This window comes from Sprattus sprattus (genome assembly GCF_963457725.1).
Source record: "Sprattus sprattus genome assembly, chromosome: 2".
NCBI lineage: Eukaryota > Metazoa > Chordata > Actinopteri > Clupeiformes > Clupeidae > Sprattus > Sprattus sprattus.
Window position 1 is genome coordinate 54,719,447 of NC_137921.1, and position 22,861 is coordinate 54,742,307.

The window sequence follows — 22,861 nt, forward strand, 5'->3', positions numbered from 1 at the left end:
TCTCTTTCTCACACTTCACACAAACTCTCACTCACTAGCTCTTTTTTTTTCTCTGTGACTGGCAGCTATAGCATTAGTATTCGGCTCAGGATCCAAGGACACACACACATAAACACACACACACACACACACACACACACACACACACTGCCTGATGATGCAGTCTCCGACTTTTTGTGATATGTCAATTGCATCATTTCCCTTCATTGCCTGCTTTCTGGCCAAGCATATGTTGCACATCATGCCACAACAACTTCAGGACTTACTTAAGTAGCTCTTCTTTGTTTAGAACTTGGGTCATTTGTTGTAGAAGCATGCATCATGGTTCAAGACATGTCTACTGGATGAGGGACATGCTCTCACTGCTGATGGGCATTTTGAACGCTAGGGTTCAGAGGTCAGGGGTGAAAGGCTTACATGTTTATAGGACAACTAAAGCAGAGTTTGACTGTATGCTACCACAGCATGCCGCCGGCTGACAGCTAAGCATTCCCCTGTAGCCTTCACCTAATTTACTGCTCTAATTTTAACCTGATGGCAGGACCCTGTTGACCCAACAAAATAACAAAAGTGGGAATAGACCAGTGTGTGCTGTGAAGGTCTCTGGGATGACCTTTTTTGGCTCATTTAGAAGCTTGATTTGTGTTGTTGGGAACCTTTGCAAACTGCAACCGCAACTTTGAGTGTGTTATCCTTTGGAATTATGCAAATATTTGATGTGCCCTTTTGTGACGTGTGGGAACACTTGTATGTGTGTCCTTGTGTATGTGTGTGTCTTTTAGTGTACGTATGTGTTGCCTACGATCCAAATCTCTACAGCAGCTGTGTGTGTGTGTGAGAGGGTGTTTGTGAGAGCACGTTCAGTGGGTTTGCTCATGTTGAAACAGAAGCCTGGCTTAGGCCAGGAACAGAGTGATCTGCCATCAGGTTCACTCGGTTCATAGAATTACTCAGTAGTGTTCTAGAACATCACTGCTATTCAACCCTGCCCAATCGCTCATCTCTCTGACATGGCACCAACATGTGACACACGCACACACACACACACACACACGCACCCAAACACACACACACGCACACACACAGAACTATGTATCAAGTGTGTAAGAGTGAAAGAGTATCTAAACACAGATGTTGCCTTGTGTAGGTAATTACATTAGAGTAGCCTGTGGCCATGCACGTCAATGCAGTAATCAGGCTGGATTAGCTCTGGATGCTCGAGCGGCCGTGCTGTGAGCAATGGCTCTTTGATCCTGGCCATTGTCTCTGCTGTCGTGAGAGCTACATTTAGCAAAGCAGGTTTGCGGGAACTATGGAGGGGATGATGATGGGGCTTTGATTCCCAGAACTAAGAAGTGCATGTGCGTGTGTGTGTGTGTGTGTGTGTGTGTGTGTGTGTGCATGTGCGTGTGTTGTTCATGGGTTTATATGTGTGTGTGAACAGGCTGTCGAGGCAAGTGTAAGTTTGGAGCAACAGCTGCACCTCTCCAGGGGTCTTGCGATATTACTAGTGTGTCCTGCTCCCTGGAGCCAGTGGGTGTGCCCCTAGATTGAATGTGTGTCGTGTACACGGAGTACTGCTCTGTCAGAGAGAGGAGTGGGAGTGGAGGTTAGGGGGCATCACAGCCTGTCTGTGTCACTGGAGTCCAATGCTGGCTGCAGCTCTGTTCCTGTCATCACCCGCATCAGCTCTCACCTACCACAGCCATGCTCATGCTCACGCTCACACAGCTCACACAGCTCACACAGCCCAGCTAAGTCCTTCTGGAATCTTCTTCTGTTCTCGTCCAGCAAAGGTTCATTGTGTCTGCACGAGTGTAGGAGATGTTGGCTGCTCTTGCCTGGACAAGCTTGGGTGGGAATTCTCTCCAACCAGCAGAGGATTTGTTTCAGATGAGGTCGAGCAAAGGAGAGATGGTCACAGGAAGGATATGGCTCAGTGTAATGTTACTGTTGCGATTGTTTTGAATTCCATGTTCCCGAAAGACTCAAGGGCTATTAGAGTGGTGACTGTGAACTTTTACAAAGGACTCCGCAAACTTCACAAACCCTTATGAAGAAGAGGAAGGAAAGAGCTGGTATTCCCAGTCTGCACATTCAGTAAGAAACACTGCATTGTAGTTCTGTATAAATGAGCATATCTGAGGATTTCATTTTGTGCTTTAGTATAGTTGTGTGAAAGTGGTCAGTATTTGTACACATCATTTTTCATGTTTTGTTATTGTGAGTGGCAGCCCTAAACATGGCTATTACTCATGGGCTCTGTCTTGCTCCGAGTTATTTAACCCCCCAGAACAGATGGATTGTCTCTCAGCAAGGCTAAAGGCTAAAAGCTGCGAAATACTTTCAGGGAACTGTCACTAAGCTAAATTGACACCGAAGTTTGTGAGCTGAAAGTACTAGTACGTCATACTAGTGGGTTGGAAATGCTGTTTGGCAGAGTTCACACAGTTTATCTTACTGCAGATAATCAGAAATCAAAAGTCTTGGCATGTTATTTCCCCCCCCTCTGCTATAAAGCGGGCATCTGTATTGAACACAAGCTTGTATTTTGACATTTGAGCTCCCTTGTTGTTTTATCTCATGCATTTTGCCCTGAGAATGTTCCCTGTTCTCAGCCCAGTCACAGATGCTCTGATATCTAGCACTGTAACTTCCCTCTCCCCACTGGCTGTGCTATTGCTACTAAGCCCCGTGTGATTGACAGCACCAGGCTAGAGCTCATCTTACAACTGACCCACTGGCATGGAAACAGTGCAACCTCAGCCAACAAGGAAAAAGAGAAGGGGAAAGACACTCAGGTGCTCCAGATGTTTATGTGTGGGAACTTTAGCGGCGGTGAGACTGAACCCGTGCGGCACTCGATGGATTGTGATTGAGTGTATATCTATGTGGTTGAGAGAGAGAGCAACACTCCAGGCCAGAGCCCAGTCAACTTGGTCACTCCTCTCCCACTACACCCCATATCAAACAGACTCACCCATGTCCCCCTCTGCCTGGTGCTGTGCTCTCTTCCATGGCCTGGAACACAGCAGCTGAACCTTGACCAGGTTGGCAGACCCCAGGCTTGCTGACTCCACTGAGGCTCAACCTACCCCGAGGTGGTCTGTATGCTGTTCAGATCCTCACCAGACTGCAATCGGGTAGACACCCTAGACTGGCAAATGTAGTCTCACACACAGGCGGAGAGTGTTGGCCAGCTGCTAATGGTGTCTCTGGTGACTAGGCATAATGGCCATCCAGTATTTAGGCAGACTTGGGCCGAAATGTTTCCTCTCCAGTGCTACTTATGTCCCTTTCTAAACCCAAACCGTGCCAAGCTGGGTCCCTGTTTACTTCAACTCACAGCAAGTGGCTAATATCAATAGAAGATTCTAGAACCTATTTCAGTTTTCAGCCATAGCTGACAGAATGGAATCAGCAGAGGAAGTTCGGTCCCGTTTTGCCACCTCTTCTCTCTGTCTCTCCCCATCTGCAAGCTCTATTGCATTAAGGCCACACCCCCACTATTTCTATTCACCGCTCGTTCTCGGTCTCGCACACATACGCTAACATTCTTTCCTTCACCCTCGTGAAGTCATCCTGTCCTCTCCGGTGATGTTGCTTGACTGGTTATGCACCTGAGAGGCCTCAACTCTCGGTTCTCAACACTTTGGGAGTAGGGCAGACAGCTTGAAGTGTCTTTGTCCCTGATCACTTTCAGTTCTTGTCTTTCCCTTTTCTGCAAACTCGCTCTTCAGCAATGAGGTGAACTCCATGACCACTGACAGGCAGCCCAAAATTCAGAACTGCCTTAATTTGTCTCTGATCATCTTGTTGATTTTTTCAGATGCAGCCATCTTCAGTTTCTGTTAACCATAGAAAAATCATGTGATGGTGTATGTCCAAATAATATCCACAGAGTCTTGGTCATCTGTGACATTGCCTCAGTCATTCATAACAAGTGCACTAGATCACACCTACACCTTGCTGCAGGGATCTTCCCCTTCCCCTCTGCCAGGGGAATGTGGAAGCCATTTATTTTGAGCAGCACTGTGTCTTGAACGCATGTTCTGGCTCTGCTGCCGGGGGCACCATGCTGACTAGAGTGCTGCTCTCCTTGGTATTAGCAGGAGATTAGAGCGCTGAAACCAGAGCCTGGCAAATTACTGCGTCATTGCCTCCTGCTTGATGTAGTGTAATTTAGTCTCTTCTCTCTGACATGTACACATACACATACATAGAATATAAACATGTGAAATTGCTCCTGCTTCACTACAGTAAACCATTCTTGCTCGTATTCTCTCTCCTCATTGTGCTGGAAATTCCCTCATAGAATCTGGCCAACTGCGCAGCACCGCTGCCATGGCAACAGCAGCCTCCTTCAGCAGCTGTTGTCCCCCATCTCCCCTCCCTCTTGCAGGGGACCAGAGGAGCCAGCATCCGCCCCCGTGCTGGGCCTGTCACACGGGGCCAACCCCTTCCTCTGGAGGTAAGGTGACCCACTGTGTCAGCCAGTGTGTATATGCATCTCGAGGAGCACATGCATGTGTGTGTGTCAACGTGCGAGTGTATGAATGTACTGCTTTGAGCAGTGAGCCAACTGTCTGCCCTTGTCATGATTTTAAACGAGCATGTCATCTGACAAGGACACTGCCAATACTCAGACATGGCAATAGTGTGGGTAATTTGTGCTTGATTAAAAGTGACCGTTACTAATCTAACAGCAGTTACGTGTGCAGTTGGTTTGCTTTTCTATAACAGCACCTGACTGATGCCATGTAGGCCCATCCCAAAGACCTGACCTGGACCGTTATCGCTCTCTCTCTGACATGCAAACATACACAGGATTTGTTGTTAGTTTCATAGTCATAGCTAATCATTTTTGGTCAACCTCATCCTGTTTTCTTAAATCAAGTGTTAGTTGACTAAAAGTCTGGACAATGTAGTCGTTTATTAGTCAAAGAAAACTGTAAGTATCTTAATATAGTTTTAGTCAATGAAAACGCTTCACAATTTAGATACATTTGAAATCTAACTGAAACCACATACTTGCCTTTCAAACACCAACTGCAATGTTAGCGCTTGTAAAAGTTAGCTAGCTTCTTAATTGATGTATTTTGGTGATAAATTTGCAGACTACATATAGGAAAACATTTGTCTCGTTTCTTTGTTTTAGTTTTTTCAGTTTTTAAACTACATTTTAGTCAACAGTGAGTCGCATAGTTGCGTTAACGACATTAACAAAACAAATTAGGGCAGCTTTCTGCTAACGAGTGGCTCTAGCAAGGTTGGGCGGAGAGAGACGTTTAGGCCTGTACTACTAGGCTGTACCCACTAATGGGCAGCTCCAGCACACGTGTCAAAAGCCTTTTGTCCTGGGTAATTGTCCCAGGGCGGCGTGTGCTCACCCATATCACCCATTGCTTCCACTGTTGGCACTAATTGCTGAGCAGAGCTGTGTGTGTGTGTGTGTGTGTGTGTGTGTGTGTGTGTGTGTGTGTGTGTGTGTGTGTGTGTGTGTGAGTGTGTGTGAGATTTTGAGGCATCCAGTGGAATAAACACCAGGAAAACACATCAAGGCACAACAATCAGTATGAGGCTATAAGACTGCCTGCTTCGATCCTATGAATGGGAAACTGTTATATAGGTCTTTATAACAGCTCTCCAAAACTGGATTGGATATCTGTGCATTACAAATGATCTCCCAAAGCAGATTTAGCTACTCAAACCCTCAGTATGTTAACTAGAACACAGCAGTATCAGCATCTTTATCAGTGTCCTATGATGTTCCCTACCTCAGGCTGATTCAGATTCTTTTATATGTGGAGCAGAGACAAAGTTCTGCTTTGAAACGGAGGATCTTTAGTAGCGATGTTGATGCAGTAACATTATTTGAGCAGATGTTTAAGCTTTTTGCCAGACTATTTTAGGGTGCTCTGTTGAAAGTTCTTCATCATTCTTTAAGGTGGGATTCAATTACTCTCAGGATTTTGTGCACACAAACAGCTGATAAGAACAATGCAATGACTTTTCGAAGTGGACTTATGTCCACAAGACAAACACACATCACCTTCACATACACACATGCTTATACTTCATACTCAAACACACTTTTTGGGACTAGCCTAGAAAATCCCTCTACGCTGTACTGAATGGCCATGACTAATGACTCTGCTGAGCCTTACCGGGTGCTATCAGCTTTCTCACCCTGCACACTTAAGTCCCCCCTCTACCTCTAGGCCAGTGCTCTTCTTAAGGAAGGGCACTTCAGAAGCCCAGCAGGCTCTGATGAGGGTCCACTGGTCCTCCTGATGCTCTGCTGTTCTGTGCACAGAATGAGTCCCAGCAGTAATATAATGACAGACCACTGTTTCTTCATCATGACCCCATCGCCATAATGCTTTGCTATAGTGCTTCTTAATGGCCGACAGCCTCGTGGGGCTAATAAGCAGGGCAGTGGTGTATGAGGGAACACAATGCTCTCTCATTCTGTCCTGCTCTTCTCACACGATGACACACAGCTCCGCTCATCCAAAGATTCCAGTTCTGACCTTCAGAATGGCACAGAAAAAGATCACGACACAGCCACAGCATAATGAACAGAGCACACACACACAGAACAGGCTGCGTAGAGTCCTGCCATGAAGTGTGAGGAACAGAACGTCTTTTTTTTTTTTTTGTCTTTTTATGGTGTGATTGATTTCAGGGTGGTCTATGAAAAAGTAAGACGGTCTCGTGTTGCTGGAGAAGCTTTACCATGGTGGACGGACAATGGTTGCCAAATAATCTTGCTACAATTACGGGGTGATGGTCTGTCAACCTAATGTTAGGTGGCAGTTCCATCTATGTACACACCCATACACACACACGCACACCCACACACACACACATACACACACCATATTTTGGCTGGCACAAGATGACACTGTGCTGTCATGGTTGGTTGGTTATGAGTGTATCCCCTTGGTTATACCCACAGCATGGCCGGCTGGTGCCACACTCACCGAGGCGTTGGCCCAGTACTGTCACACTTTGGTAGGGTTGCATCTTTCCCCCATGCTTTCTCTATCATCTCTATCTCACACACACACACATACATACATTCTGTTAGGCATCATCCCCAGGATTCCTTTCTGTGCTCTAGCCTCTGTCTGTGTCTGGCAGTCCGTCCGTCTGTTATTTATCTGTGTGTCTGTTTCTGTCTGTGTGTGTGTGAGTGAGTGAGAGATTGTGTGTGTTGGTGTGTGTGGGGGGGTGGGGGGGTGGTGGTGGTTTGTGTTCCAGTGGACAGAGAAGGTCCCAGGTTTGCTAGGGAGAGGCTGAACAGCATGTTTGATGAAGCTAGTGGAGAGGGAGGGGAGGCAGGCAGGCAGGCATATGTGAGGGAGCCAGTAAGAGAGCAGGAAGGAGAGTGGAAGAGAGAGCTAGAGGGAGGGAGGGAGGGAGGGGGAGTGTGGAGAGGCGGATCGGACTGGCAGTAGCAGCGTCACAGGTTGCAGCAGTAGCAGTGGCATCCTTGTGCTCGCAGACAGTTGGCTGATGCCGGCATCTCACTCTCACACTCACACATAGACAGATCCATCATTGCTCTCGCACAAACACTGGTTGGCTTGTAGTTTGGCCAGCAAGTGTTGTGTTGCCTGTGCAGTGCGTGTCTGACAGCCATGCCTGAGATCAGTGGGGACCATGTCTGACTCCTTCTGGACGGTGCTTTCTAATTTCTCACTGCCTGAAAGAAGCATGCTGCGTCGCTCCAAGAGGTAAAACACGCGCACGCACGCTCGCACACATGTGCACACACTAAGGTTCTTAACGGGTTCTTTGTTTTCTCCTTCTTTTAATCTCTTTTGCTGTCTTGGGCATTTGCTTCCTCTGATGTTTTCTTGCACACCCCGATTATCCTTTTCCCCCAATTTACATTTCATTTGTGTGTCTTGTCCTTGTTTCATTCTCTTTATTTCCCCCTCCCTTCAGTGTTTTCTGTGCCTTGCGCTCTCTCTCTCTCTCTCTCTCTCTCTCTCTCTCTCTCTCTCTCTCTCTCTCTCTCTCTCTCTCTCTCTCTCTCTCTCTCTCTCTCTCTCTGCGCTGATCCACAGTCCTGAGGACTTGTCATGTAGGAATTCATTAGTAATGGAGGTCAGGTAACTAGATTTACTCATCATGTAGGCAGGATACAAAACAGCTTCTGTCTAGGCACACATATCACATGACGGCATGCATCCTGTGTTTTTGTATGGTTGATGTATTTGTGTTTGCATGCGTGGTCCAGTTTGAAAATCTTGTTTTTTATGCAGCTCGTCATTACGTCTTATGATGCTTTGTCCACACCTTTTGTATCTCTTTAACCCTCCCTCCTTTTTCCTCTGTGTCTGTGTCAATTCTCATCTCTTCCTAATGTGTTCACTCATTGAAGGTGCCTTTTAGTTTAGTTGAATGTATAGGGACACCTAGCAGGCTTTAGCACTGTTGTTTACCTCCTACATATACATACACTTTGTAGCTACAGTTCCATTTGTCTTGGAGTGTTTGTTGTGGCGCTCTCTCTTCCTGCAAGCCTGTGCCTGGTTCTCTCTTAACCTGCTGCAACCAGCTGTGTTGACGGGGAGCAGGTCCTGCGTAGCTGCATAGCAACAAGACTTGGCTTCAGATTTCTGTGTTGACGAACATTAGTACTCATCAATGGCATGCATTCATTTTCTGCCCTCTCTACTTGGTTTTATTCTCTCTCACTCTTTATTCTCTCTTCATATCTCTTTCTGTCTCACTTAATCACACTGACTCACTGACACTGTCATTATTTCTCTGTCTCTACCATCCTCTCTTTCTCTCTTTTTCACACTGAGGCTGGTTTCTTCTCCTTTCTCAGTACTCCCTGCTCTGGTCCAGATGGTCCTGTCTTCCCCCCTCACTAATTCTTGTGTGTGTGTGTGTGTGTGTGTGTGTGTGTGTGTGTGTGTGTGTGTGTGTGTGTGTGTCTGCTCTCAACCGTGGTCTGTAGTGGCATGTGGTGTGACTGCGCTGGGCAGGGCAGTAAACGCTGAGACATTCTTCTTGAAGCCTGCGTGCACGGGCAGGTCACATGCAGACTCTGGACTTCCCGATGCTTCTAAACATTGCCAGTCTGGCCACAGATTGAAAGAGAGAGGTGATGTTTGCAGGTTTTAGTTGCTGCAGTGGTATTAGGCAGCCATTTCCAGTGGTTAACATCTCAGTTACACTCTCTCCCCCTTCTGTTCATCTGCCACTTGACCGGAAGATACCACACTGTATTCCTTTTTTAACACACACACACCATCTCCCTGTCTCTTTCTCTCTCTCTCTCTCACACACGTACACACACATACGCACTTCTTTTCTGTCCCATCTACCGTGCTTTGCTGAAGATCTGGCCATGTGATGTAGTCCGGCTCAGAACTCTGTCCTTGTGTGTGAAGCCATCACATCATCAATACACCTTGAGCCCCTTGAAATTTCTGCTGCCAGCCCCTTCCAAGCCCTCAGCAGAAATCCTCCTCCTGGGTAAAGAAATCAAATCCTAGCTTACCAGCAATCATATTGATTAGATGGATTTACGGTCAGACATAGTGAACCATGGAAGTGAAAAAGCTAAATCCCATTTGACTACAGCTGTTTCTGTCATGGGCAGTAGAGAAAGAAACAGCTGGAAAGTGTTCTTGTGTCTCTGCATCAGTTTATGATAGTCAGTACTGCTTCTGATGAAGCTGTTCAAATCAATAGTTTGCAGCTCATAGTTGATTGATGTGTTTTTATTGATGATGACGTGTAAATTAATCATAATTTTAGTCTGAATGTGTGTATGTGCAAGTTCAGTTTGTTTGTATCAATGACTTGTTGATCAGGAAACCATAATCCTACCTTCACCGTCACAACACATTCCTAACACAACTACCTTCCCTGTATGTCCCACCTTCTTATTGCATCTCTCTTTTTTGTCTAGGTCTCAGTTTATTTCTCATCATTTGAGCCTCTTTGTCTCCACACCCCCATATTTGGGTCTTAATCCATCTTTTTCTTTCGGTCTGTCTGTCTGTATGCATTATTAATAAGTGTCAGTTAGGATGAGTGCCTCCCTGTGAACAGCCACCTGTCACGTCTAGTCATCATCATCAACCATCACACACACACACACACACACACAATCATTAACCATCATTTGCAAATGCACACACACACTCACTCAGACACCATTTAACATTACACACACTCACACATGTAGCCATACATAGCCACTCACATTTACACATGCGCCAAAATAGCCACTCACCAATTACACAGTTGTGGTCAGAAGCTTACATTCAAATTGCCCCTTTGTTTGACATCATGGGAAGATCTAAAGAAATAAGGCAGACCTTAGGAAATAAATATAGACTTTCAGTCCTGCTTTTCCTTGGGTGCAACTTACATTGTATCACGTTCATCTGTACAAACAATATTGCACACAGCCATAACATCATACACGAAGGAGAGGTGTACTAAGTTTAAAGATGAACATATTGTGATGCGAACGCCTCAAAAGCATACAGGACAACAGTCAGGGAACTAGTCAATTGTTTGAGGTAACTGGTTACTCACAGAGCTGTCAGGTTGAGGCGTATGTCACGGTGAGCAGGGCACATGTTTTCAGTTGTAGTCCATTTATGACATGAAAGGAGCAATTTCAAAATTCTGTAAATTCAGGAAGAAATGTATTGGGGATTTAGTGTTTGTTGGAGTCAGGTTTTGAAATGGTACGGATGTAATACTTTTCCTGGCCAGTGGTGGAAATATTGGCCCTGTTCAACATTTGCCATTGTGAACAATAGAAAGTTAGACAAATGCTTAGCAAACACTGGTATTCTCGATCATCTGAAAGTTATTCTTCCAAGGTTAATTATGCTCTCAAACCTTTTGATAGACCTTGGTGTCTTAATGTATGTCATATCCACTATTAACATATTTGAGAAATTGTTTGCACACCTGGTCACAACCACAGCTTTATTTGGACTGTAAAGTGTAAAGCTCTGTATAAAAACAGCCAACGCAATTTAGTCACTTTGTTGTATTGAAACTGCATCGAATTGAAAGGCCACTGTATCGAACCGCATTGAATCGTGATATTTTTGTAACATTAGCATACGGCCAATCAACACTACACAGCACCGACCGATCGACCGTCCGACCCAGAGTACCAGTACCAGGAGTGCTCCATGTGATGATTTGTTTTAATGACTATATGCATTCAGTCTTTACTTGAGACCACTGTGATGATAGGAGGCTGGATGTTGAGCTACCACACACCTCTGTTTTAAATATTATCACTTCCAGACTGATCATTTTACCCTGATAAATGAGCAGCAGCAATGGATGTGTATATGAGTGTGTGGGCTAGAGAGAGAATACATTATCTTATTGCACTGGTGTCACTTGTCCCAGCGCGTGTGTGTGCTAGGGTTGCGTTCATGGTTCTTTTTGGATGTATGTGTATTGCACTCTCTGATAGCAGTCTGTGTGTCTGCTATGGTTGCTTTCATGGTTCTTATTGGAGTTGTGTATATTGCACTCTGTGATAGCAGTATGTCAATGTCTTTGAAGGCACAGTGCATTGATAGTGCTGCGGTAGAACTCTCATGTTGAGCTGTAATCTGCCAGAGTCTTAGGCAGCGCCCTCAGAGCTGAGCTTGTCAAATGGCAGTGGGCTCGCCTCTCAGCCTGCGCCTACTTCACACATCCCCGCTCCGCTAGAGTGGATCACACTTCAGCTATGTCAGAAGTTTGTGTGTGTGTGTGGTATAGTTTTTTTTCTAAGTATTGAGTGCCTGAGTATTCTCCATCACAAGGTCTTGTATTACAGGGTTACGCCTTCTGCTCAGAGGGAGAGATTCCTCTTTCAAAGTGCCTGCTGCAGCTCCAAATGACTTAATGACAGCCTCTCTGGTTTATGTTCTCTGCCTGTCATATTTTAATTGAAAATCATATGGTTTTACAGAATGTTTATTATTAGGCTCCTTATTTTTCTTTATCTCTGCATTTTTGTGTGTGTGTGTGTGTGTGTGTGTGTGTGTGTGTGTGTGTGTGTGTGTGTCTTTTCTATGTGTGTGTTTTGGATCAAATGCCTCATAAAATATTCAGTTCTCTAGTTCCACATCATATGTGGTGTCTAGTGTCTGGTCCTGACTACAGGCAACTTATACGGAATGTCTGTAAATAAAACGCATTTCTCCTCATTAACGAGAGAGAGAGAGAGAGAGAGAATTGTTGGCAGAAAATGGCTGTAATTGACCTAGCAAATCATGGGCCACTCTCAAAAGCACAGCAGGGTGATGCGCCTGCCATCTACCATCTCCCCGCAATCACAATGAACCCCTGGCTTCTTCTTGATCGACACTTCGCTTGTGATCGCCTCTTGCAATCCTTCTCTCTCCAGCTGCCAAGGCTGGCATTGGGAAAGGACAGGGCCACCAGAATCGAATATCTGTCAGTACATAAAATGAGCAGCAATTTTGCATTGTTACAGAGTTGTGTGAATGTACTATGCCTTGGCTTGTACTGTGTAAATCAGTTTAGTAAGGTGGGAGGGAAAATAAATCCATCTAGCCACGTTCCCCTCTTTTCATGTTCTAGCCATCTGGCTAGTTTCCGATTTGAAAAAAAAAAATGTATCAGCGGTTGGCTGAAAGACGTCTTGATTACAGGGAGTCACTTTGTATATCTCACTGACAGATCCCCTTGCATGTTGTGTACCAGACCTATACTCAAGCCAACATATCTGGAAGGGCTAATCCCAACATCTCAGAGATACCCTGGAAGTGCACAGAGAAAATGAAGCCTGGCTGGCAGGTGTGCCTAAGTAATTGCTATGATCAGTGTGCTAATAGGCCATGCACGTCTGTGAGCCACAAGTATGTGTTTTTTGCTGTTGAAGTTTGCTGCTTCCAGCTTAGGAGAGACATTACATTTGCTGCTGTAGCCACCATAAGGGCGGGTCATTTTAGCGACATGATGGAGGGGGTGAGTTGATCAATTTTGAGCTTTCGTGACATGCACACTCTCACACACTCACATAACTTTTTTTAATTTACCCAAATACATTTGGCATTGTATGTTGTACTGGGGTAAGATCGATGAGCAAGTCTTGAGTCGTTTTCAAGAGTGTGATTAGAATTGTGCGTGTGTGAGGGAGTAACTCAATCACCATCTGTTGAGCTGTGTGTGTGTGTACCCTGTGTATATGTGTGTACATGCACTATTGATGGATAAATGGCCCCATAACGTCAAGCTCTTTCTGCTATAATGCACATATGGTGATGTGTGCTGGTGACCAGAGACTCCCAGGCGTGTGCACTGAGGGCCAGCCCAGCCCAGACAGCTGGGGCAGCTGATCAGATGTCTGCCCCTCTCCGCTGTTTTGCTGACTCGAATGTCAGAAGGGGTAGGGTTACAGTGATCCAGAACATGAGGCTTTCAAAGAAGGCAGACCGAGATGCTGAAAGCCTGAGACAAGGTGAGGTGAGGGTCTGTAGAATGGCTTGGGATGCCTTTTAAGGGTTCGTCTGGTGCATTACACTTGTGTATGCGTGTGTGTGTGTCTGTGTCTGTAAGTATGTGGCTGTGTTTGTCCCAGTAAAGGAGAGCGAGAGAGAGAGTGAGAGTGTTGGCATTGTAAGATGGCATTATGTGGTGATTGAGCAGGGAAACCTGAATTGTTGCTTTTTCATCAATGCCCAATTATCAGACATAGATGTGTGTAGGTAGGACTTTGTGTTGCACTGTAGTTCTAAAAGCCCCAAGGTTCAAGCTCTTCCCTGCTACACGCACACCCACGCACGCACGCACACACACATGCACACATGCACACCATGTTGTATTTATTGGAGTGGGTCCGTCATAAGATGAGAGTACTGTTGTGAATCTGAAGAAGTCGATGAACATTCATCCTCACAATCCCTGGGATTTCATTCCAAGGTTACACTTAGTACACAACTCTTGTTTCTCCCTATCTTACTCACTCTCACTGTGTCTAAATGGACGTGTGTGCGTGCATTTGTGTGAAATGAGAAATTGCAGATCTCATGACTGAGGGCTTTCTAGTCATTTCCTGTGTGTGTTTAAGGTTAGAACAGGAGGGGCTGATATTAAAATCCAGGAATATGTGCTTCTTATCCCATTACAACCCAGAATGAGGTGTAATCCTCTCTCTCTCTCTCTCTCTCTCTCTCTCTCTCTCTCTCTCTCTCTCTCTCTCTCTCTCTCTCCTTCTGTGTGTGTGTGATGGAGATGGTGAGAGACAATAATCCCGACAATAATCCTGTTAGTGCACTCTCTGCCAGCTGTGCCCAGGTCTCTAATCAATTGTCTGTTAAAATCCATAGCAGATAAAACTTGTTTTCAATCCACCCTACCCCTATAAACAGCACATCATTCACTCACCCACCCAACCTGTCCCACATTATATACATTATGCCATAGAATCCTCTTTCTTATATTGGCATTAACACATACGTATACAATGGACAGATCTAGACAACAGACAGATGGAGATGCACAAACAGTTGTCTTCCCATTTCTTTTTATTGCATATGGAAAGCTACAGGAAAGTTGTTATTACTGAGAAAAATAAGGCACACACACACACACACACACACACACATGTACTGACACACACACACACACACACACACACACGTACTTACACACACACACACACACACACACACACACACACACACACACGTACTTACACACCAAGTCAGCCTCAGTGACCCTGAACACACAGCAACCAGAGTGAAGCATAGCTGGACAAGAAGTGAGCTCAATCAGCTAATTGATCCTCCGTGTCTTAGCATTTCGAGTGGAAGAGCACTGATTCTCGTGCATAACAGTGGTAATTAACACATAACTTCTCCTTCATGGTAATGGCCTCACATAGCTGTACACAGCATTAGTGTGGAAATGTGTTGAGATCTCTACTGTCTATCTATAACACTAAGCCCATCCAGGGTTCCCACGGTCATGGACATTCTGAAAGAATTTGTGAATTTTTAAAACTCAAATTTTAGGCTGAGAGATTATCATGGATATTCAAACCTTTCACAAGGTTGAATACGTTTTTCTAAGAGATTACCAATTATTTAGTACTTTCTGATCTTATAATCATTTTTAAAAAAAAATTTTTTTATTAGAACTCATAGTTTTGTGTGTGTGTGTTAATAATGTTGGTCTTATGCACATTGGGTTATGAGAAATGTAGTGTAATTACCTTGTACATACATTTAAGTGGTGTATGAAGCTTCATGGGTTTGGTTTGCCATGTTTTATATTGTACAGACCCCCCTCCCGAGAGACTCCAGCTCTCAATGTTTAATTGTCCAAGGCTCATGTAGGGGAGATGGGAATGTTTTGGTCAAAGCCTTATTATTCCATTATTGTTTCAGCATTGGTCTGTGCATCACCCATTTTCTCCCTCTCTTTCTCTCTTTTTATTTATTTTTCATATTCTCTAGGGTCTCAGCTCTAGTGACCCTAGCTCACCTTCTTTTTGTCTCTTTCTTGCCTTTTTTCCTCTGCCACTGTGAGCATGTCGCACTCCTCTCCTCCTCCATTATGTGAGCAGTGTGTGATGACGCAGGCAGTAGCTTGTTGCTAAAGCTCACACTATGGTCGGCTCCATCTCTCTTTGTCTACCCTGAGCTCCTATTATCTCTTCAGGGGGGTGATAAGAAGCCCTTAATGAAGAGGTACTCTACCCAAACTGCCCTTCGAGTCTCTTCCCATTGCTCCCTCAAAGGAGCCTAATAAGAGATGAGTCTGTGCAGCACCTCATGAGGAATCCAAGTGCTGCACCCACAAACTTTATATCTTCCCACAAACGTTATAACTGTTGCCTATTACGTTGCAAGAATAACCGCATCACAGCCATAGCGCAGTATAATGGGAGGTGTACCATGGTGGTTTCCCCTTATCTGAGAGGGCTGCCATCCACATCAGGCTGTTTGAGTCAGTCAGGTCTTACTTGAACATGCCATGATGTTTATTAGCCAGATCAGCCTATGCTTAACACATATATCCAAACTGAGACCTTTATTATAGCTGGCAGTGTAGGTAAGGCGACGGAGTCATGTATGTGGTTGTGTTTGTGGCTGGCAGGCTGGCTGTGAGAGAGATTGGGTTTGTGTTCCTACTAGGAATGCTGATGACCCATGTGCATTCTCATGACGTTTGAGTGCTCATAAGAGCACAGCTAGGATCTGACAGTGAGAGTGAGCCAGTGAGTGAGACGGAGATCATGTGAGCAGCACGCTGCATGTCTCAGCAGTGCCCACCCTGCTGTGTGCTCTCGCAGATTGTTCCAGAAAGCAGAGAAATAAGCACCTTTCCTTTCCGCTGCGTAAGGAGCCGTTTGCTGAAAGCACAGTTCGGCACAAAGAACCAGGTCGTGGGGTTAATGTGGTCAGTCTCTCGGGCTCTGCTTGAGTCTCTTGTCATTTAAAGGAGGGCTGTGTGGTACCTTAAACTGACAGCGAAGACTGTGTGGTCCTGCTATAACTGCAGGGGATGGAGATATAATAGTATCTTCATGGTATAAGTTTTTTTTTCTGAGTCTTGGTTTTGGTTGGTTAGTTTTGATCACTCTGGCAAATACTGTGTACATAAATACTGTGATTGTATTGACCTTGTGTATGTCTTCCTTGCAGCTGTCGCACAAGCAACCGGAAGAGTCTGATTGTGACTTCCAGTACCTCACCCACCCTACCCAGGCCCCACTCACCACTGCATGGCCATCCAGGTAAGGGTAACGCATACACAACTACACACACTTGCACATAAACAAAGTTTTTGTGCTGTCATACACCATTACAAACAGACACACTCAGTCCAGTGTGAGCAAATTCAGGATAATCACCTCCACCTCCATGTGGTATAAATATCTTGGATTGGTTCTCGTTTTGCCCCGTCTCAGGATTTGCAGAGAATGAGCTGAGGGTGAAAATAGAGTGTCTGTGTATTTATGGCTGTATGCCTGGTTCTCAGGCCTGAGGTGAAAATGATATGAAAACTAACAGGTTTCGATTTTGCCATTTTATAGCATACACACTCTCTCTCGTTCTCTCTCTCTCTCTGTGTGTGACACAAATAATGTATACACAGGTATACACACAATTCACAGTCGTAGATCCCATATTGTGTAAGAAGGACTAAATTCAACCAAGTGCCTCTAAGGATGTCATTTGTGCCTGCCACCCTGTGAGAGCCGTCATGGTGAGAGGCTGTCTACTGTGAGTGGCAATAAGAGTGGCAAAAAGGCAGCTTGGTCGTTCGATGCAGACACACACGCACAGAAACAAACATGTACACACACACACTCTCTCACACACAGACAGAAACACAAAATACATTCACATGTGATTTAGGACGAGAGGATTGGCAGTTGACATTTGGAGAAATATAATCATTCCATTCTGGATTTGAAATGATTAAATTCAGTGGCCCTGCCTGTCAGACACAGAAGTCAACCTTTATAATCACGCTGATTGACATTTCTCAGAGAGAAATGGGATTAGTGTGGCAGTTGGTTATGAAACAGGCCACGCACACGCATACACGCTTGTCGGCATAGTCACCAGCCAGAGAGAAACATATTTGATAGATAGTAGCAGTTATGTTTGGCTTGTGATGGATTTGCTTCTTTTTTTCATTCCGTCATCTGCACTGTACATAGAGGAAAACACACACACACAAACACACACACACACACACACGACACAATGGTGGTTTCATTATGGGAAAAGGGCTTGCTTTTGTGTAATAGAGGGCTTGTTAGTGTATCACACTGCAATAAAAAAGGGGAAATATTTAAGCCTTCAACATGTAGAGAGAGGTAGAGACTCAGACTAGTGCAACTCACACCTTAACACCTCAGCTCAGAGTAGCTCATACACACATACAAAAAGGGCAGACAGAGATAAGTGAGGTGGTGATGAAAATGGAATTTTGCAGTGTATGTCTTGAGGCATTAAGAGCTGTGGATGAGGAAATTACTAAACCGATAAGAATTTATGAAGGAAGAAACAATATAATCCAACAGTTTTGACATCCAACAGGGTTCCAACAGTGTTGGATCCCACGCTTGCTTCCTTCATTTATTGGGTGGCCCAAACATCTTCACTCACACACACACATGTACGCAGCAGACTGCTTGACTTGCATTGTTGTGTTTTTTGTCTCAGAGTGACAGCATCAGAAACAACCAGGGACAAAGGTCACAGAAATCCACCAATATTAAATATATATTTTCTCCGTACAGTACAAATACAGAGAATGCTCCAATATGTCACACGAGATGGATATTATCAGTATGAATGAGGTGAAGGTGTGGTCACTAAGTGGCCAGTTCATTAGTGAGAAGTAAAAAACCCACCAACAGCATTTCCAAACAATCCCTTTAAACTGAATGCGTCAAATGAGATTTCTTTGCAAGAAGATGGCAATGTTGCAGCGAGTTCTGCACAGTGTTGGCCAGGAGCATATTTACAAGGAATAGTGCTTCTGCTGTTGTTCAAAACTATGAATTCATTCAATTCAATTCATTGACTTATTATTGTAGCTTGGCAGATATGTTTTAAAATGCCTAAGCCACATCCCTTTCAATCTGACTGTTATGTTGATAATAAGGGTATTTAATTGTGAGGATTTAAAAAATAAAGTGACATAGTTTTGCTCATTTCAATTCCATGACAAGCTAATTTTGTCAAGGTCAATTTAGCCTATACTATAAATATTTGCAGCTTTGGAGCTAGGGACTGAAAGGACAAATGAACAGCTTACTTTTTTGCTTCAAAAGATTCAGCAGCCATTCTGGCCCTTGCTGTGGTGCGACTTGTTAAGGAGAGGTCAGCTTTTAGGTTTAAAATGACAAATTGAGAATTAAAAATTATGAGTCTAACCTGCAATGGATTTAGAGTATCACATATTACTGCATTCAAACATTACGTAATCTAATGGCTAATGGCATTACATATATATCAAATGGTTGTAGAAAATACTGGAATTTTCACCTAGGCTAAATGTGTTGACAATAGTTATGTCCCTTTTGGGCTTTGGGGAACATAAACAGTATTCCATCCTCCTGCCTCAGTAGTACACTGACAAAGATTTAATCAAATGTATTACATTTATTACCAATTGAGGTTATCCAATTAAAGTTTGAGAGGCCAAGTAAGGGATAACGGCCGACGAGCTGTACAGTTTTACAAAGATAATGGACGATGCGGGGCAAAGAACTCCACGACGCGCCGCGAAGGAGTATGTCCTTGTCCATTTGATATATATTGGTAAAGGAGGATGTCCTTTACCAACAGCACTCTCACTCATGTCATATTGGCTAATTCAACTTTTTTTAAAGAAAGACCCTCAGTAGCATGAACTGAACATGACTGCATCATCCATCCCTGGAATAGCATGCTTAGTCATCGCAAATACTGCCCTGAAAAACAAGCAGGGCTTGGATGTGAAGTCTGTTCTGCTCATGTTTTAATTTACTTCCAGGGTTCATGGTCTGTTAATGTTACTAAAGTGTGGATCTGGTAGAGGCCATTAAGCTCAGGGCATTATGCGGGACTGTCAGTAAGATAACGTTTTTAGTTCGAGTTCTAAAACAGAAGTAAATGCTCAGCTATTCACAAGAAATCACTTGTAATTCAATGAAATGGCACTTTCAAAAGCATTTGTATGAAAAAAGTGGATGTCAGCCATTTTGGGCAAATATTCTCTCTTGATCTCCCCCCCACCCACCCACCCACCCTGTTGCTGTGGTTACTTGTATTATTATTATAAGCACTCAGGTACAATCATGTGCACGATAAAAGGACTAGACTGTTTGTGCAGCATGCATGCAGCAGAGAAATGTGGATCACTCTTGAAATCAACCTAAAAGCTTTCACTGAAAGGAGGATGCGAAGAGTAAGGCAGATAAGACCACCTCCAGGGTAGTTTTATAGTTAAACCCAGTGCATATTAGGTAGTGACTGCCCATCTAACCAGTTTTGTATAACGGAATAATGTGAATCTAAGGATTTATAGTTCAGGGTACATGACTTGTCAGTTTCCTGAATTTTAAGTATTGGCCCTGTTTTAATGAAGTAAATAAGTGTGTGTGTGTGTGTGTGTGTGTGTGTGTGTTGGAGTCTGGGTACTGGCAAACTAAAAGGTTTCTCTTTGTTTTTAGTTTTTTTTTAATTTCACACAACAGAAGAGTATTCCATTTGGCTCTGCAACATGCGTGTGCGTCTGAGCCTACACACAAATGCAGACACACACACACACAATCACACACTTTTAAAAAAACCTGCCTGTCTTGTCACCTAAGCAGCTGTTCCTTCATTTAACTGTCTAAGGTCTATATCCCTCGTACGGGATATTTTTATTTTTTTGTCAAAAAAAATGTAAAGCTCCGCGAGTTTTCGTCTTAGAGACATAAAAAGAACAACCACGGAAACATTGAACCCTTTTCTTTTATAATATATACAGTTCAAAATTTTAAAATAAATAAGCACTTTGTCAGGGGAATAGAACTGATGTGGTGCACTTTCTAGTATCTAAGTGGGGTTTCTGCTGCTAAGGACCCACCCATTAGCAAATGACAGCTATTCATATGATAAGGAGATGGTGATTCAGTGATCTCCATTGGGTCATGATGTGGCAAGATTCACTCCGGGGGGTTTGGGCCACAAAGACATTCTAGGGCCATTAGGATAAGGCCTTTGTCTTTGCGAGAGGTGTCACAGGTTTGTTCACACCAACTCATCAATATGCATTTGTAGGGGCACAGATTTAGGAATGGTACAGGACACTCTGAAATTATAAATATGTGGTAGTGAAACAAGACATACTTTCTGAATGCTAAACTAACATGTGTTTAGCCAACACCTATGTTTACAAGGCTCAGAAATAAAAAGTCTTGTGAATAAATCTTTACAATGTGTTTATGTACAAAGTCTGAGCACCTCTGAAACAAGGATTTTCCAAGGGTATGTTTACATTTGATTTAAATTAAACTTTTTTTTACTACATTCCTTTTACTTACATGATATTATTGCTGAGGTCGTCTAGAATAGAATCATATATTCCATTTGTGCATCAATGTTTTAAGTTAAGCAAAATGTACAAAAACATCAAGGCATGTCAGACAACTTAGAAAAGTCTAAAAGGCCTTGGACCTTAGAGTGTTAAACAAAGCTGCTTGCTCCAATGAAAAATAAGCAGCCAGCACAGCCATGCAGCACGCCACAGCAAACAGTGAGTTATTCCTTGCACTCACTAATAGGCCCTCTGCGCTCGTCTGGAATAGTAAATGGGCTCTGCCGCTTGTTTCCATGGTGCAGCGTGTCCCAGTCCAGCTGTTCCCAGCTGTTTCCTGGCTGCTCTCAACTTTCCGGCAGGAAATTATGTGCTCATTAATATTAAAAAGGGAGTCTGAATGCATAATGAATGCACAGGGGTGTAACACCAATAACTCCCTCTGCTCAGCCACCCAGCTGGAGCTTCAGGGAGAGTGATGGGACTGATTCAATGTGTGTGTCAGCACCCTCAGTCCTGCTCCAGTGTGTCAGGGTGACATGTCTGACAATATGGATGCAAATGGTTAGAGACACACACACACACACACACACAGCCGCACCTTCTTTGAAAGCTTCAGTGTGTGGACTACAGTGACGGACCAACACACTTTTGTGCACCCACAAGCATAACCACTCACTCACTCACTCACACACACATTGTCTAGGCCTCTGTCTATAGCTGCTGATGCTTGCAGAAAGAAATGTGTCCCTCAGATCTGGTGTGATGGAAGCATTCAGATTATACCTCTCTTCCCTCATCTAGCATCAGCTTCATCCTCGTACAGTATTTGTCCTACAACTGATGGACATCTTATGGCACATTTGTTTTAATAGTGTACTGACATCAAGGCAGAAACCCATTGTCTTTGAGCTCAATTTTTTTGTGTTTTTTTTTTTCCTTGGCTAATGAACAATTGTTCCCACTCTAAAAAGCAACAGGAAAAAAAAAAACACTTTGAACACACACACACACACACACACACACACACACACACACACACACACACACACACACACACACACACACACACACTTAAACACACTCATACACACACACACACACACCAATTCTCCCACTGTCCCTCCACAAGAGTGCACTCTAAATTAGAGTAGTCCATCAAGTGCTTTGTAATATAAAAAGGAGCCTTTTATGTGTAGCCAAAAAGAAGAAATACTTGAATTAGAGTGAGAGAGGTGGGAAAGGATGGAGAGAATATATTTAGTGTAAAAGAGGAGGGAGGAGGAGGCTCAATTAGATGGTAGAAGCTTTGCTTGTTAAAAGGAGGTGGTTGTGAAGCTGTTGCAGGCTCTGCACTATGTTTCTGATCTTTCATAAACAATCCCCCCAACACACACACACACACACACACACACACACACACACACACACACACACACACACACACAAATACAGAAACCTTTGGTGGCTGTGCGATCAAAACACTTTGTTGTTATTATTCTGTCCTTATCTCTATTTTATCCGTGTTGAGCACAATACTGCATCTGTGAGTGTGCTGTACCCGAGGAGACCAAATATAGCTTATGTGATTTGATAGTGTTAAATTAGTATAGTTCACTCGAAATCAAAAGATAATTAGAATGAAGGAAAATCTCTCTCTCTCTCTCTCTCTCCCCCCTCTCCCTCCCATTTCTCTCACAGGGAGCAGCCCTTTGGACAGCCCCCGGAATTTCTCCCCCAACACCGCTGGACACTTCTCCTTTGTTCCATCACGCAGGTGAGAGGTTTGAAGTTTGAAGTCTGAAGT

General features: G+C 44.0%; 1 protein-coding gene across 2 annotated transcripts in view; it reads left to right on the plus strand.

The window, feature by feature from the left end:
* mast2 (microtubule associated serine/threonine kinase 2) overlaps positions 1-22,861 on the plus strand; it is a 119,813-nt gene that overhangs the window by 72,902 nt on the left and 24,050 nt on the right. For both annotated transcript variants that reach the window (XM_080833197.1, XM_080833198.1), the window contains exons 5-6: positions 16,674-16,765; positions 22,756-22,831. In XM_080833197.1, the coding sequence (XP_080689323.1) occupies positions 16,674-16,765; positions 22,756-22,831 (168 nt within the window). The remainder of the gene's footprint in view (positions 1-16,673; positions 16,766-22,755; positions 22,832-22,861) is intronic.